The sequence below is a fragment of the Choristoneura fumiferana genome, chromosome 11, assembly GCF_025370935.1.
Source record: "Choristoneura fumiferana chromosome 11, NRCan_CFum_1, whole genome shotgun sequence".
In the NCBI taxonomy this organism is placed as follows: domain Eukaryota; kingdom Metazoa; phylum Arthropoda; class Insecta; order Lepidoptera; family Tortricidae; genus Choristoneura; species Choristoneura fumiferana.
The window spans coordinates 4158308-4175883 of record NC_133482.1 but is presented as its reverse complement, the minus strand read 5'-3'; the positions used below and the strand labels follow the sequence as shown (position 1 = coordinate 4175883).

Sequence of the window (17576 nt, the reverse complement as noted above, 5' to 3'; positions counted from 1 at the left end):
TTGAGATTGACGGGATAAACTGGATTGTGCTTGTTTGTTGCTTTATTTGTGACGCTTTAACGCTTAACGTAAGATCTTATAGGTACTATCAGCCAAATATATAGTCTACCACCCTAAAGTTGATAATCGTTTGCATGTCGTTAAACAATAATGCCAATAGACGTGTCTGTCAACTTGAAAGTTCGACTTTACCGACATATTATTTGATAGGTATTTGTTTGAAATTGATAGACCACTTATTGGTGATGGTACCTGTTCGAGCGTGCGTCCCCTGTAGGTACATACGCTCGCGTCCCCATACAAACGTAGTTTCGTTCTAATTTACAAGCAGTACTAACTTTGCAACTATAATGGGAGCAGTCATTGCGATGTTTATAATTAGTTTTGGTTAAAATAAAATGTAACGGAAACAAACAATAACGAATTTCCATTTCTCATCCATATTTATAATTAACTAGCTGTTGCCCGCGGCTTCGCCCCCGTTGTATTTTTTCTGTATTTTCTTCCATTAAAACCTTCTCCTGACAGTAACGAACACAACAAAAAAAGAATTAGCGAAATTGGACCAGTCGTTTCCCGAGTTTTGCGCTTAGCAAAGCATTTTAAGATTCATTTTTATATATATATATAATATAGATTTATAGATGTAATTTATTCTGTTATATTGAATATGAGCGAAAAGTAATTTAAAATCAAAATAGCTGCTCCTATTATAGTCGCAAAATTTTATTTTGTTTCCGTGTGTTGTTTGTAAATTAGAACGAAACTACTTTTGTATGAAAATGCGTTCAGCGGCAAGCGTACTGACGACCTTTTTTCGCAGAAGAAATCAGGGGCAATAGCTACTTAGCGCATCTTACCTACCAACATAATACTAAAAAAAACAGTTAAATCGACTAGGTTGTGGCAACATATAAAAAAAACTTGTCCTTACATAAATGCGAAAGTATTATACTCGTAAATCTGTTTATCTGTCGGCCTGTTTGTAAATTTGGTATGGAGACAGTTGAAGACCCTGAGAACGATATAGAATAGTTTATATTTAGGGAAATTGCATCCATGATTTATAACAACATATCACATTCAAGCAATGTAAGTAAGTAATAAATAAACAAACTATTCTTAATATGACATTATGTTTGTGCGATAATTTAATACGTTATTGATAGAGAAAGATCAACAAGTTCTGTCGTCTTATATTACTTATCTTGAACTTTGAAACAATAACCAGTTGCCACCGGTTATTTTTATTTTTTTATTCGACTGGATGGCAAACGAGCATGTGGGTCTCCTGATGGTAAGAGATCACCACCGCCCATAAACATCTGCAACACCAGGGGTATTGCAGATGCGTTGCCAACCTAGAGGCCTAAGATGGGATACCTCAAGTGCCAGTAATAATTATTAATACGAAAATGCTCACAACTAGTCCTGAAGTATGCATAATTTGAATCATTACGCCACGTATTTGTTAAGTATGTATCCGTATATATATTTCTTTGGTAAGTATTAAATTTACATGAATTTAAATAGTATAACTTCATAAGCAAAATTTTTATGCAAATAACTTTATGCTCTCTTACGAGGTAAGTATGGCAATTTGTCTTTCGTTTCGTATTACAACATAATAAAATAAGTCACTATGTTCTAGGACCGCGAGATATCACAGGTAAAATGATGCAATCTGCGATTGAATTTGCGCCCACATTGATCACCTGGTAACTACTGTTAGGTTGACGTACTATACTCTACGTAGTCTACTTATTGCCGATGCCATTGTTATGGTAACATGTCAATGGAACACTAAGAAACAATCGTAATAATTGCACTTATTGTGAAATAAGTCAAATAACTTAATAATGATGTAATAACATCCAAATTTTGTACAATTTCACACTAAAAGTACTCAATGAAATGAATTTTGATGACGCCCACAAATTATTTTATTCTGGAAAATTGCATAGTTTCAACGGGGTTATGCAAATAAATTATCCCCGGATAAACAAACTCTTGTTACACAAAGTCTCGAGCACCAATTTCCATTGATAACTGTAAGAATAAAGAAAAAAAAATATATTTATGACTGTTTTTATTAAATTATGATATGTTTTGGTTTACAGTTCTAATACCACAAAAGGGAGCGTTTGAGAACTTGATTCGTGGGTATCCGCAGTTACACGACCATGCCTTCTGGAGGCATCGGCTGTCGGAGCCTGGGTTCGACACAACCTGCCTTGTATTACCAGGTATTCCATTAAATTTACCACTAAAATGCATTATTTTGCAAACAGAACAGGACTCTGTTATTTTTAAATTTAGTAGTTCGCAGTGGAATCCATGAAGTTGCTAATTTTGGTATTGTGCTTTATATTATGTAATCTCAGATCATATACTTACTTCATTATTGTTTACTATGACGTGTCCACCTTACAGGAGGCATACCAACTCTTCCAGAAAATACTACTCAAGTTTGCTTTTGGATTTGTGAACATAAATCACTTTACATCAGTTAAATTGTTATTCATATTAAATATAATGACCGGATAACTCACGTCTTAAATCGAGTTTAGCTCGACATGTTTCGGCTAATCTGTAGCCTTCGTCTGAGCAACGCGACTCAGGCTGCTGCAACACGCGCACTGGCGCCGCTGCTCTGCTCGCGCGACTACCCGACGAAACTGACACGGCCACAACTACCGCGTTTTCATCATCATTACAACTGTCAAATGTAGGGTAGCACACAACACTAACCATCGTTGTAAAGGTACGTTCACACACACCGATGACGCAGCACGAGTATTTAACACCGTTTTCCAACTCGGGAAATGAACATGAACATGAACATGAACATGTCGAGCTAAACTCGATTTAAGACGTGAGTTATCGGGTCATTTATTTTATGAGTGAATCTCACGGTAGTTTCATGTTCTAATTGTTATTCTTTTGTTAATAACAAAGCCAAAGACATGGACCTGAGGATATTCTATAAAATACTGGAGTATGACACGCTTTTGGACTCTTCTAACATGACTGAAGCGCAGTGGATACAAATGGCTGAAACGATAATGGTAAGAAAAATTATCGTTATCCCAGGTTTAAGAATACCTAAAAAAGACATAAAACTTAAATTAAATAGATTTTAAAATTAACTTATTCATGTATAGCCCGGACATCTTTTAAAGCTCCTCGACATTTTTTAGGTACTTTCCAAGATTGTAAAGTTCAGTGTGACTAAAATGAAATGTTTTCCAAAAGCAAAAAAAAAACCGTAACAATACATTGTAATCGTACTTGTTAGCGTACAGTTTCTGCACAGTTCTGCCAACTGCAAATCCACCGATTTGGAAATGCGATCGACAGTTAGAGTTACGTTGCGGTTGGAACGAAGTCCGTCTTAGAACTAGTTGTAATAAAATACATAGTTGGCCTTTCTTTATCACAATCACAATTTACTTCAGTTGATTACGATATTCCCTTCTTCTGTGTTTGTTCTAACATTTTCATCATCTGCATCTCATGTTCCAGAAACATTATGAAGAATACGACGGTTTCGTTGTACTACATGGCACAGATACCATGTCATACACAGCATCAGCTTTGTCATTTATGTTCGAGAATATTGGCAAGTGTGTCGTCATCACTGGATCTCAAGTAAGCTTCAGTTAAATATATCTCGATCATTAGGTAGTGTTTTTTCTGTCCATTGGGCGATCGAAAGGCTTACCTACCGTACTATCAGGATTAACTGGCAGCATACGCAAATACAAAACACCCCGTATCCTTGATCTTCTTTTATATACCTACAATAGTTTCATTTCATAGGAGAGTGCTCTTAGTACAGTCAGCCAAATAAGTGGTCCATCAATTTTGAAACCACTTCCTGTCAAATGAATAATAGATATGTCCTCGGTGTCGCTAAAGTCGAACTTTCAAGTTGACAGACCGTCTTATCGACATTTTGCTAATCAATTTTAGGGTGGTATAGATTAGATTAGTATTTGGCTGATATTACTAAAGGATGAATTTAAGACCTGTGCAAAGTAACTTTCTTCATTTACCAGAGCTTCGTTTGATTTCCAATTGCTGTACAGTCTATCTTTAATCAAATCAAGGTGGAATTTTCCATAGATACCAATTTTCGAGCCACGCAGCGACGGTTCCGACAACTTCGTCTCATCTTTGTTGATCGCTGGTGGACTCAACATTCCTGAGGTAACTGTGTTTTTTGGAAGCAAACTCTTCAGAGGTAACAGGTAAAACACTTGATTTTTTTCTGTAGTAATACTTCTTCAAAGTTGCTTTAAACTGACTTAAAAACTTCGTCTGTTAGGTATAGATTTATTTTTGGACGAAAAACGGCATGCCTAGAAGATATTTTTTGACTAAAGGCATCTTTTCCGATACAGTTTTTGCTATCGATTAAGCAAACATTTAAATCTATAAAACCACTATCCTCATGAGCTGATGGGGGCACGAAGGATTTGGTCTAAGTTTCCTCTTTATAGGCATAAAATAGGAAGTATCCTTATGCTTTGTCATTGGCATAAAAACAAGCTATACTTTTCAGAGTTCGTAAGATCTCAGCCCACAACCTCTACGCCTTTGATTCACCGAACTGCCCACCACTGGTCGAAGTGGGTCTGGATATTGAGTTCAACAAGAAAGCCGTTTTCAAACCAACGGTCATAGAGAAGTGTCAGTTGCATGCCAAGATGTCCAAGAATGTCGGTCTGCTCCGGATATTCCCTAGTATCAGCGTAGACGTTATTAAGGCTTTCTGCCAGCCTCCTATTGAAGGTAAGCTTTTAATTGGTTATTATTGCAGAAGCAAAGCGGTTGCTCGGTACTTGATTTTAATTGTAATTTTAAAATGTAGGGTAGGCTGAAGGAACTGAAGGGTGGCTGCATGTTTGTTGTGATTCTGCTTTATTTATTGTTTTTTTTCTCTCTTTTCATTTGCATGTTATAAACCGTTAAATTAAAAATATATTTTCGTTGTTGGTAGGCAGGTACAAAACTGGTATATTGATAATGTATTCATTTTGCTTGGCACTGTTTGTTTCGTTTTGTTTTTTGTTGTACATTTATATTTTAATAAGGTGATAATATTTGTTCTTGGTCCTCTGGGTTGTGGCAGAATATCAGTGTGCTCCTATGAGCAATGTTGACCACTGAGCCATGGCCGTTTTGCACTACTGCAGCGCACATAAACAATTGAAAATTGTTTACTTTTAAGTTAGGACTGTTCTTTTTTTAATTTCTGTAATTTTGATTGTGTGTGTTTGCAGTAACACATAAACGTTTTATCTTTCTATCTATTTAGGTATAGTGGTTATGGTGGGCTTTTTTCACTACCACCAAATTAACAGCTCGTTGACACAGATTTTGACTTTTGACTGAGGTGACTCAGTTAATAAGACACCTGGAGAGTATAGCCAGGAGTAGTGAGTTTGACTTTGCGCCGTGAATTTTGCACCGCATGCATACCATTACCGTGATAGCAGTGTCAGACAAAAATACAGGGTGTTCGGCACGTGGACCGTCAAATTTTTTTTAGATGTTGTTGGGGTCATTTGCTGTTTTTTCACCCTTGGACCTTGGGTCCTAAGGGTCATGGTTTTGGAGATGTGACTTTTTAAATGTTGTTTCTCGAAATTCCCGAAATCCCGCCTTTAACCTTCGTAATTTTATTAATATAGTTTTTTTTTGTATTCAATACTTGATAGATGCTTGTTCAAATAAGAATAGTTTTTATACTAATTAATAATCTCAACGAGACATAGGTACTAGGTTTTTTTACAAAATTACAAATTGTCCGAAAAAAACCTACTTCGAAATTCAACTATTAACAAAATTGAGACCTTCATTTTTTTTAAGTACTTCTGTAGCTTGATGTGCTACACTTAATGTTAATAAAGTAAATCTAACTGAAGTTACAGGAAATTGTTCGAAATAAACGAGTAAAACAACTTTATTGCTTTGCTATAGATACTTTACACCCTGTATATTCCTTGTATTTAAAAGTATGAGACTATGCCCATTGCACTAGCACGTTTCCTAACCAACCGTCGCCGTCGCGTGTCAACTGTCATGTATGCGCGTGGCATTCTGTTCCTGCTGGGAACTACTAGACTCGAAACTCGAAGTTCGTGTCCTACCGTCCCTCTCGCTCTCGTATTAAATAGTATAAGTGTCAGAAGGACCGCACGACACGAACTTCGAGTTTCGTAGTAGCCCAGCTGACACGTTCCTACGTTTATATAGTATGATACGGTGCGGTGGGTATAGAGAGTAGAGAGAGACCTTTATCTTTAATTTTCTATATTATTTTGCAGGTGTTGTCCTAGAGAGTTATGGTGCAGGGAATATACCCTCGAACAGGCAAGACCTGTTTGACGAGATAGCCGCAGCTGTCAAGAGGGGAGTCATCATTGTCAACATCACGCAATGCGCTACGGGCGCTGTGGCGTCGCCGCTCTACGAAACTGGAAGGGTAAGGGGCTTCTAGAGCGGAGTGAATGCACGCAGAATTGATTAAGAACAATAAGAAAACCGGCCAAGTGCGTGTTGGGCCACGCAACTTAGAATTCCATTTTAACTTGCATTATAATAAGTAAAGTTGAGCTGGGGAGGTCGAATTATTGCATCTAACAGTATTCACGTATTTTACGCAATTTTTATGTAAAAAATTAGTCAGTTTAGATTTAAATTGCACCCTCATTTTCCACTCCGTATCGTGTATCAGTTCAAGGTCGCTCAGCCAGCAATGAAACCAGCTGTGCTTGGGGTTTTTCTTAAAGATAGAACTCGCAATGGGATTACCCGACACTGAAATCACCTGAAATAAGATCATCGACATAGCTCAGAATATTAGTAAGTTGAAGTGACATTGGGCTGGGGCTATATCTGCCGAAGAACCTATAACTCTTGGAGTAAACGCGTCCTTGACTGGAGACCGCGTCTCGGAAACGTAGTGTAGTAGGACGCCCTTCTCCGGCCAGGTGGAGTGACGATCGGCGGTAGGCAGCTGGTAGAAGCTGGATGCGTCGAGCCGGATACAGTCATGGTGTGGCACCAATGAGTGTACTGCCATAGGCTGATGATGATGTTGAATCATAGTAATATTGTGTTCTCATTCAGCTCGTGGCTGCTTGCGGCGTTGTCTCCGGATACGACATGACACCTGAAGCTGCTCTCACCAAGTTATCCTACGTTCTGTCCAAGACTGAACTTACTTACATGGAGAAAATTGAGGTTGGTACAAAAATATGAACGCTAAACTCGTTGGAATTAAAATATGCTACTGCCTTTGCCACAGATTTCATAATAGTTTACTACGTGACAGATAGTAAATAGTAAAATTGTATATGCACTACTACCACTGCTGCCACAGGATTCATGTTTGTCTCTACAAGGTGTTAATTAATGCAATGAAAAACTAACCAAAAATATTTTTTTTATTTTCAGGTTAGTTTATGGTACTTATTTATTTTCAAATACCTTAATATTTTACATGATTTCTAAACCCAACACTCGTAATTTTTTGTGCCTTTTTTGTGCTTATCGATCGTGCTTGAAGTTTTAGAAGAAAATCAAACTGGCAGAAAAACTGCCAGTGTTAAATCTCAAGAGGATACAACTTTCCTAAAACATTTACAATAATTGGCGTACGCTGCATTCGAAACTTTTAAACTGGACCAGTATAGGGAAGTTCTCTATTTATTGAGTTGAGTACCTAACAGAGCTCTTTCTTGGCCATATTCACACTTGAAGCTGGGGCCCAGTGCAAGTGGAGCAACTGTGTGTACCTATTCTGTAAACAATATTCGAACTATACCTATAGGCTAACTCCTTTACCCGTAGTTTATATGGAGTCAAAGCTCGACGTTGATCGTGCGCTGACATTGAGATTGACCAATGTCTATATAATAAACAAAGCAGATTATAGGTAGTTCTTAAAAGTACTAAAAAAGACGATATATCGACGGTGGAAAGCATAAACGCTGTAACCCAAAATGTGTAAAGTTTACACCAGAGCCAAAAACTTTTTAAAATTTACTAAAAAAATCATAACTCTTGATCCTTTGGCCTAAAGTAACCATTCTTTGATAAATGATGTATATTTGGCTAGGCTATCATTCTCTTGGTAAAAATCTTCTCTAAAGTAGTCAGCAAAGAAGTTTTGGTGGGTTACAGCATTTGAATATTTTGTTTAGACCACGAAAACGCAGTTACATCAATACACTAATGTATGAAATAGTAGAAAGTGTATTTTTTTGGGAAAGCATAAATGTCGTAATTGGACAATGTACAGTACTTTTGATCATATAAAGTGTTGTAAGCTGGTTTAGATTCTCAAAATGAAAAATGAAATTGAAGTAACAGCTTACATCAATCCAATCCATGTAGAATTAATTAGCGTAATCAGCAACTGGTCAAAATATTATGGGACTTTAAAAATGGAAAATACTTATTTTATTTAGTATTATTGATTAATCGTAACAGTAATTAATCAAAACGACAAAATAATTTAGGGAAAAGTGTTTTTATGCGTCTTGATATGTTTCGCAATCCGCGTCTTCTTCGATAGTATCTTGTTTTTTTTTTTACTTGCTGGCAATCCCAAATACTCCTGAACTTACTTGTGGAATCAATTTTGTCAATGAGATTTTTCAAGTTCTTTTACTACTTGTTGTATTTTTTTTGGATATCTATACTAGTCTATAGATTTTTCAAGTTCTTTTACTACTTGTTGTAATTTCTTTTTCATTCATTCAAATTCAATTTTTTTTCTGCATTAAATGCTACACTATCCCAAAGTGACATACACACCTTATTTATTACCAGAAAAAGTTAGGGTTTCGTACTATTAAAACTTTAATAATGTAACTTGAGGTGTAACAAAAACAAGCTCTTATTAGAAAAAAAAAACAGAACTAACAAAGGAAAAATTATCCAATTAATCCAAACCTGTTTACTCTGGTTCTGGAAGATGTTTTGAAAAAACTCGCATGGGATAATCGAGGTCTAAATATAGCAGGAGCTAGACTGAATAACTTAAGGTTCGCAGATGACATAGTTCTTCTCTCCGTGAGAAGAATTACAGGTAATGATTCAAGAGTTGAGTGACGTCTCTTTACAAGTTGTTTTGGAAATGAACTTGGAAAAAAACAAGATTATGACGAACATGGATGGAAATACCGTAAGCATAACCATCAACCAAACCACCGTAGACCAGGTAAAGAAGTACGTATACCTGGGATGGGACAGGAGATCAGGATGGGCAAAGATAACCAAACTAGTGAACTTCACAGACGAATAAGGCTTATGTGGGCAGCATACTCGAAACTGGACTTTGCTTTTAAGATCAAAATTTCTGCGGAACAAAAAGCCAGGATATTTAATCAGTGCATCCTGCCGGTGCTCACTTATGGTGCTGAAACCTGAGCAAAAAAGCAAAGTCGCACACGTGACAAAACGAGTGGCGAGCTTAAAGTGAAGCCCAGTTCCACTTTAAGCTCGCCACTCGTTTTGTACCGTGTGCGACTTTGCTTTGATCCCGAAGCTATTTTTTGTTTTGCGGTCCATCAGCGACACTCCTACCAGCTTCTTCTCCACATGTGGCCCGGAGTGAACAGTCGTGGTGCAAGCGTCTCCTAGAGTGGAAGCCATGGGGGAAAAGCGACCTCAGGGTAGACCACAGATGCGGTGGAAAGACGATGTAAAAAGGTTGCTGGTTCAAATTGGATCCAAAAAGCTCAATGTCGCGACGAGTGGAAAAAAATGAAGGAGGCCTACACCGAGAAGTTTGAGAAAGGCTGAAGAAGAAGCCTTATATCGGTATCTAGAAAAAAACGATATGTCCATCTATTGCAACTATGTCACTTATAACTAGGTACAGGTACTTTTTACGTTTTAAAAGTTGATAGAAATCCCGACCAAAATTAAACCATTATCTATATCTTTACATTAATCCTATCCAAATAAATTACTTCATATTCAAGAATGTTTCAATACTTATGATCACTTTTTGAATTATTCTAAATAATCGGACATTCCACTCATAAATATTATATACGAATTAAAAAAGCGTTCCGTTTGCGCGGGAAATGGAGCTGAAAAATGTTTGTGAGGTGTCCTTGTATAGAGACCTTTTTTAAATTTGTGACCGTGCGAAGCCGGGGTGGGGCGATAGTAAGTCTAGTACCTAGTAGATATATTGTTAGTTTTTTTAAAGAAGATTTAGTGTTAGTTTGATAATTAACTTATTATTATTGTATTGTCATCGGTTCTTAATAACTAATAAGTAAGTCTACAGAGTTTAAATTAAATCTGACCGTTTAAAGTGGGTCAAAATCGAGTTCAAAGCAGTCGGTTACAAACAAACATACATGAAAAGCTAATAAAAGCGTTGTAAAATTGATGTAAATTGACTGCTAACAATAATATTATGCATTTTCAAATGCTGTATCGTCATGAATCTTATCCTAATGCTCCGGGAACTGCCTTGAAAATTTTTGATAGAAAGCTGTAACCCTAAGTATTCAGTTGTTTTGATTCCCAGTGAATGCTTTAACACTCACCTGCAATACATTCTCGATCAGCGTAAATGCTGTAACCCACGTATGATATATTTTTTATTACGTCTAAACGCTGTAAGTGACATCGTGCGGATGAATATTGTTCCGCGTGTATGAAGTAAGATACAGGACTCAATTTTTTTTCGTTTTTTGTGTCGGTTACAGCATTTGACGTACCATAAATAGCCAAAAATTGTAAAAAATACTATGCTGTCCAGAAACTTCTAAGCGTCGTAGAGCAACGAGAGTTACAGCATTCGACGCAGAAAAAAAAACTGAATCGAAATATGCAATAAAAAATTTTTGGTAGAGGTGTGGGTTACAGCGTTTATGCTTTCCACCGTCGATATTTCCATTATGATAAAGTCAATAACGTACTTCTGATAGTTAAATCACCATGTTATTCATACGGCCATACTTATTAACACCATTACTGAATGTGTTATTGTTTTATTATCACGAAGGCCAAGGCGGTCGTTATTAGCAATCTGTTCATATTATTTATTGATACAATGGAAAGATAGTTCTGCTCTTGATTTCAATAATGTTTTCTTTACCTAATTTATTACCTACTCCTATTATTTTTAACCGACTTCAAAAAAGGAGGAAGTTCTATGTTCCGATGTTTGTATTTTTTTTGATAAATACAATCAGTAGACTACTAAACAAAAAAAAGCTGTGCCACTGCCACTGTAGTATACTTAGGTACTTAATCACAGAAGTCACCTGCATTGGCTGCATTAACATCTGCCACATCAGAGCGTGCAAAAATATCTGACACTTCCCTACCGGCCCTAGAAATATAATTGTATCAGATATTTTATATTCGCTTTGTTGTGCCAGATACTGGGTCTGGTGAATGTACAGTCTACCAATTTGATTTCTGGGCCATCATGGAACCTTATCATATTAAGTAAAAAAATATTTTTCGATAACAATGTTTATTTAATTATGTATATGTCTTTTGTGGTGGCCTAGAAATCAAACAGGTTGACTGTATGTATATAGCTATAGTTTTTTTTTTTACTTTTTGAATCCGAAATGTCAAGGATCTGTCACAGAACAAATTTAATATTGAGATGAAATTGAGCATTTTCCTACTGTTAAGTATTTGTTCTGTGGGGTTCATGCACAATGCACATGGCGTAGATATTTCTTAAGCGCGACGACGCTATGATTCAAATGCTATATACAAGGTGTCTCAAAATTATTTCAGAATATTTCAGCACATGGTTCAGTTATATCTTTGAAAATCCCTGTAAACCTTTTTTTTATAGAAAACCTTGATCGTGATGAAATAACGCGTCTTTGACGGCGTAGGTATACTCTTTATAAATCGTTCAATGTATGAAAACATTTGTTATCTAACTACAATTTAAAACACCATGAAATACATTTACAGGGGTGTTCTGTCGAACTATTCCAACCACCTGAAATATTCCGAGATTGTTCTATAACCCCTGGAGTGGCAAGCGTCCGGGTCCCCGACACACCCTGGTTTGGCACCGGTAACTGGGCCTACCATTTACATACATGCACATATTAATACACTGTTTTGTGTCTTTTCATTACAGCTTATGGCCTCCAATATACGCGGCGAATTGACCAATACGTGCTCAATTGCTATCGAGGTAATTTTATATGATTGATACCTCCAAAGGTTATATGTTTTAAGTCGCAACGAAGCAATATCGACTCAGTATACAAAGCCACAAAAGGAAGTATTCGAATGGGTGTATTGGTGGGTAAGTGTATGTATATTTGGTGGAATAGTGGATAATGAGTGGATGGTTTGGTTCGCAAAATATTATGACATTGTTCACAAGTTTGCCCGCAAGTTCAATTCTAAAATCAAAATATAAGAAATACACAATTAAAATTGAGAATATCACAATTGTTATTGTTCTTATAAATTAAAAAACACTTGAATGAACATTTAACGTAAACAAAAATAAACTTCCATAATGGTGGTATTTTTTCTTTAAATTTAGGGAGCCATATTATATTTAACACTCACATACTTATATAGCATATAAGATTTCACAGCGCTTTCTAATTATAGCTTGCAGTACAGTAAATATTATCTCATTGTCAAGGGTATAGTCATTAGAGTCTTCAGTCACCGCGTGTTTACGAAACAAATAAACACGTCGAGGGGAAAATGGGTTTACTGCTGTACCCTTAGTGTAAGTTTTCGGTTACAAAATACGTCTCGATCGCGTTCGCGTTAAAATCTCAATTTGTATGGAAACACGAACAGCGCCTCTAGCGGAACGTTTGCGATGTTCGTGTTTCCATACATATTAAGATTTTAACGCTGGTGGTTTAAGGGTGTCCCAAGACCATGCCACATGGAGGAAAAGTATCTTAAATATTGTAGATAGACAATTTACTGATGGGAGACTTCATTTCGATTTTAAAAACAATTTTAACTGAATGCAAAGATTTTTGAATAATGCCTGTCTGAACCGGAAATTCAATCAGCGAAATGGTAAAAAAAAATATCGTAATTTTACGACACCGATCAAATGGCTCAATCGGAAGGATTATTTTTTTCCAAGTAACATAGCATCTTAATTAAAAGGAAGACCATGAAATTTTACATTATGATTACTTTTTAGTTAATACGTCATACGTGTTCAGACAGGCGATTATTCAAAAATCTTTAAATGCAGTTAAAATTGTTTTTAAAATCAAAATGAAGTCTCCTTTCAGTGAAGTTGTCTATCTATAATATTTACGATACTTTCATTCCATTTGGCATGGTCTTGGGACACACTGTATACTTATAGCACAATGTTTTGTTCTTTTATCATGCTATATTATGTACAAAAAAAACAAGCTATTTTAGTTATTATCCAGCGCGATAACCTTAACAGCATCATTTTACGCATCAGAGCAATGTTACTGATAATATTCTATACTTTATTTGATAAAAATAATGAGGAAATTCCCCTACAGCTTACAACAACTGATAATGATAATCTTAATAAAGTTAGTAGTAGTAGTTAGTAGTGGTTAGTTTTTTTTTTTTTTTTTATAAAGTTATCATTTTGTAAATCCGCACCTTCCACTTAGCTACTACTGTTAATGAATTCCAGTCAGCATCTCGTTAAATCTAATCAAGCCAAACGGATTTACTATATATGATTTTTTTACTAAAACACAGGAAACCTTTATAACTTCGAAAGTGAGTGGTGGAATAGCAAAATTTAGATCTGAAAATTCCGGGACAAATTCTAGGAATAAGTAGGCATATTATAACTTGGAACGGTACTTTAATTGAATAAGTCTTACTTTAAGATTTTCAAGACCTTGTAGACCGTGCTTACACACCCACAGGATAACACTCTCATAGACGCTCTAGCCGGAAGCCTTAACATCCAGTCTCCAAAGAAGCTGATAGAAGTGACGGAAAAAGTGTTCAACGCACTACTGCTGTATGCCATAGAACACGATGATGACCGGGCCGTGAAGAAAATGCTGGGTAAGTGCCCAGCGTCAAAAATAGTACTTAGTTTGCAAAAAGTCTTGTATTGTTTTCTAGGTGTTGGTCTTCGTTTTTAATTTCGATTAAATAGAAAAGTAGCTTATTCTTTGTATTGTCCGAAACAACGAAATCAATAGAAGCCATATCATTCCTATGGTAGAAATTTGGCGTGGCACAGGGATCTATTTTCGGTCCATTTCTTCCTATATCCCTATTAAAGTAAATAAATAAGTCAAAGATCAAGCAACATAGGACGTTGAGTTCTTTGAACCTAATCACACCTACAATGATTGAATCCTTGTTCAAAGTGTCCATGGTCCATGATATTGAAAACATATTGTCATTTTTAATTCAGCAATTTTTGCCATGCATGATCTACTAAAAAAATCTTGTTGCTAAATTAAACTAAGTATTTAATGTTTTTCTCTCAGATATGGGCGCTGACGTCAACGCCCAGAATTCTGAAGGTAGAACACCTCTGCACGAAGCTATTCTAAAAGGCAAGAAACCAATAGTAGAGAATTTGTTGAGGAACGGTGCTAGCGTGCATTTGAAGACAAGGTGAGTTGGAAAACTTTTACAGATGTAAGTTTTCTCTAAACAATAGCCATGTCTTGTTATTAATTACCTAAGTAAGTTAGTAGAATTATATTTAGGAAGCGGAGTGAGGACGCGGACCGAAGAAGAGGAGTGTGGGAAGCGGGGAAGCTCCGCGAATAGGAAAACATTCCGCAACTCCGTCCCACATTACTTTCTCGTTCCGCTCCGCTCCGCATTAGCCCCTCGCTCTACTCTACTGCCTGTCCACAGGCAGCCTTAAGGTTCCTATTTACTGGATGTGCCATGTTGAATGAAATCATTTTTAACCTCCGACGCAAAAAGAGGGGTGTTATAAGTTTGACCGCTATGTGTGTCTGTCTGTCTGTCTGTGGCACCGTAGCTCTTAAACGCGTAAACCAATTTGATTGCGGTTTTTTTCATTTTAAAGCAGGTTTTCTACCGATGGTTCTTAGACATGTTTTATCAATGTTAGGGGTTTTCCAACTTTTTGTTGGTTAGGATATACATATACACCAGGGTCCTCGGTTACCTAGTTCCGCCACGCTGCTACAGCTTCGCGGCTGCTTTGCTGTCCAGAGGCCTTATTTTTACTCGCGGTCTTTTCGCAGATGCGGAGAATCCCCCCTCGTCACGGCGATCCACGGAGACGACTTGGAACTCATAAGCCTCCTACTCCAATGCGGCGCTCATCTCTCCAACATCGACCAGAAGTCAGTCAGCGAACTACTGTCCCTCGCAGCAAGGAGTGGAGCAGTCAAGAAACTCGAGTCGCTGCGGATGGCTGGTGCTGATTTGAACATGACTGATGAATTAAGGCAGACCCCTTTGCACAAGGTAATAAGTCTTCAATTATTCTTACCTGTTTCTCGTGTCCTAGATTAATTAAAATTATGGTTAATTATTTTATTCTATTTTACTTTGTTTCTCCGCTACAAGCTCCAAGGAAAAAGCTAAAAATGATATAATTTACCTCCTCAAAATATTGGTTCAATTAATACTTTCAAAGTAAGGTTGACACGTCAATATCATCATCATAATATGTCAGTCGAAAGACGTCCACTGCTGGACATAGGCTCTCCACTCAGACCGGTCTTGTGCTTTCCGCATCCACCGCTATCCCGCGATCTTAACCAGGTCTACGCTCCATCTTGTTGGAGGCCTACAACAAGCTAGACATGGGTAATCTCAACTCCGCGAAGTGATCTGACTCACTAGATCCAGCTCCGGTGTCGGTACCGAATCCGCTTATTGAATCCGACTCCTTTATTGACTCCGGTTCTTTCGAGCGATTATTAATTTATCTATGGCCGATCCGCCCCGGCTCGGTTCGGTCGGTCGGTGTCGGTACGGTACTGCGGTGCCCCACCCGCTGACTGAACTGAAGTACAGATTCAAAGTCAAAATATCTTTATTCAATTTAGGCCACAACAAGCACTTATGAATGTCAAAAAAAAATCTACCATCGGTTCGGAAAAACCTCTGCTGAGAAGAATCCGGCAAGAAACTCAACGAAGTATATCTATTTTGTTTAAAACAGATTTACAATATTATTAAATTCGTGAGAGAGAAAAAGATTCGTTCGTTAGTCCAAGTCCGAGTACCGAACCGAGCCGACCAACCAAACATAGATAATAAGATCCAAGTCCAAGATCCGATCCGCAGGGCTACTACGAACCGAACCGAACCGAACCGACCAACCAAACATAGATAATAAGATCCAAGTCCAAGATCCGATCCGCAGGGCTACTACGAAACTCCAAAATCGAAGTTCGTGTCGTGCGGTCCCTCTGACACTTATAGTATTTAATACGAGAGCGAGAGGGACGGTACGATACGAACTTCGAGTTTCGTAGTAGCCCTGCCGATCCGATCCGAGCCGAGCGAGAGCGAAAGCAGACGGACGGAGCGAGTCAGTGTGAGTGAGCGTGACGGCGATCACGAGCGAGGCGAGCCGCTCGATCCAGTCGGAGTTAGTAACTCCGGAGTCAATAAGATTTGAAAGGAGTCATTAAGGGATTCGGATCCGCTTGAGGATCTGACTCTTTTGAATCTTCAGATCCGGATTTACCCACCTCTACAACAAGCCCGTCTCCCACGGTAAACAAGGCACGGTTGATACGTAAAAGAAGGGAAAAATAATCACCAAAAGAGGTCAGTAGTCGCACTCCTATAAAGCCGAGTTTAGACTTGCAAGAAAAATCGTGCAAGTTGCATTGCATTGCGAGGCCTTAAAGCCAACGAGTTTGTAGTGGTCAATTGAGCGCCGCAATGTAATGTAACTTGCACGATTTTTCTTGCAAGTCTAAACTCGGCTTAAGGATTTTTAATGAGGATATTTTGCCAGGCGAAATGTCGCTAGATGGCGTTAGTATAAAGAGGGCCGTTTGACGTTACACGTTACGTTTTTTTTAAGTTAACTACTAACTATGGTTCTTTTGTTGTCCTTAGGCGGTTCTCTGCAACTTCCCATCAGTGGTGAAGTATCTGATAGAGCACGGAGCAGACTCAAACATACAGGATGTGATTTCGTGCACGCCTCTGGACTACGCACTCAAATTGGATCGGAGGGAAATCGCTGATATGATAAATAAACCTAATTGAAACGAAATGAGTTTATTTTTGTGATTTTTGAGAGGATTGTACAAGCGTCCCAAATTACACCTACCTGTTACATTATGTGTTCTACTATTTCAATTCTTTGTTATAATCTTATAGTAAGTAAACGCTATTTTTAACCCCCGACCTATGCCCCCGACACATAAAGAGGGGTGTAAAATTGACGCGAATATCTCAAACAGATGGCGCGATTCCGATGCGGATTTTTTTATTGCGGTGGTTCTTGTTGCATGTTGCATTAAAATCGGTTCAGCTGTTTTTGAGATATCGAACTTTGAAATGGCAATGAAGGGGAGTTTTCAAGTTGGTTAGGTTAGATTAGACATCGA

At 37.6% G+C, this 17576-nt stretch overlaps 1 protein-coding gene across 1 annotated transcript; it reads left to right on the top strand.

Annotated features, from left to right (window-relative positions):
• Nucleotides 1–1975: 1975 nt before the first annotated feature.
• On the top strand, nucleotides 1976–17239 carry LOC141432513 (L-asparaginase-like). The gene is made up of 12 exons (XM_074094109.1): nucleotides 1976–2246; nucleotides 2959–3068; nucleotides 3526–3651; nucleotides 4129–4253; nucleotides 4568–4797; nucleotides 6336–6493; nucleotides 7141–7254; nucleotides 12155–12211; nucleotides 13923–14067; nucleotides 14502–14631; nucleotides 15240–15465; nucleotides 17080–17239. Exons 1-12 carry the CDS (start codon nucleotides 2105–2107, stop codon nucleotides 17230–17232), a joined length of 1716 nt encoding a protein of 571 aa, XP_073950210.1. The 5' UTR covers nucleotides 1976–2104; the 3' UTR covers nucleotides 17233–17239.
• The last annotated feature ends 337 nt before the right edge of the window (nucleotides 17240–17576 follow it).

Bases quoted from the DNA above. Each gene is read 5' to 3' on its own strand.
- LOC141432513 (XM_074094109.1), top strand. From the start codon at position 2,105: ATGTTTTGGTTTACAGTTCTAATACCACAAAAGGGAGCGTTTGAGAAC. The intron at 4,254-4,567 runs GTAAAACACTTG...TATACTTTTCAG, and splicing joins AAACTCTTCAGAGGTAACAG to AGTTCGTAAGATCTCAGCCC. The intron at 7,255-12,154 runs GTTGGTACAAAA...TTTTCATTACAG, and splicing joins CTTACATGGAGAAAATTGAG to CTTATGGCCTCCAATATACG.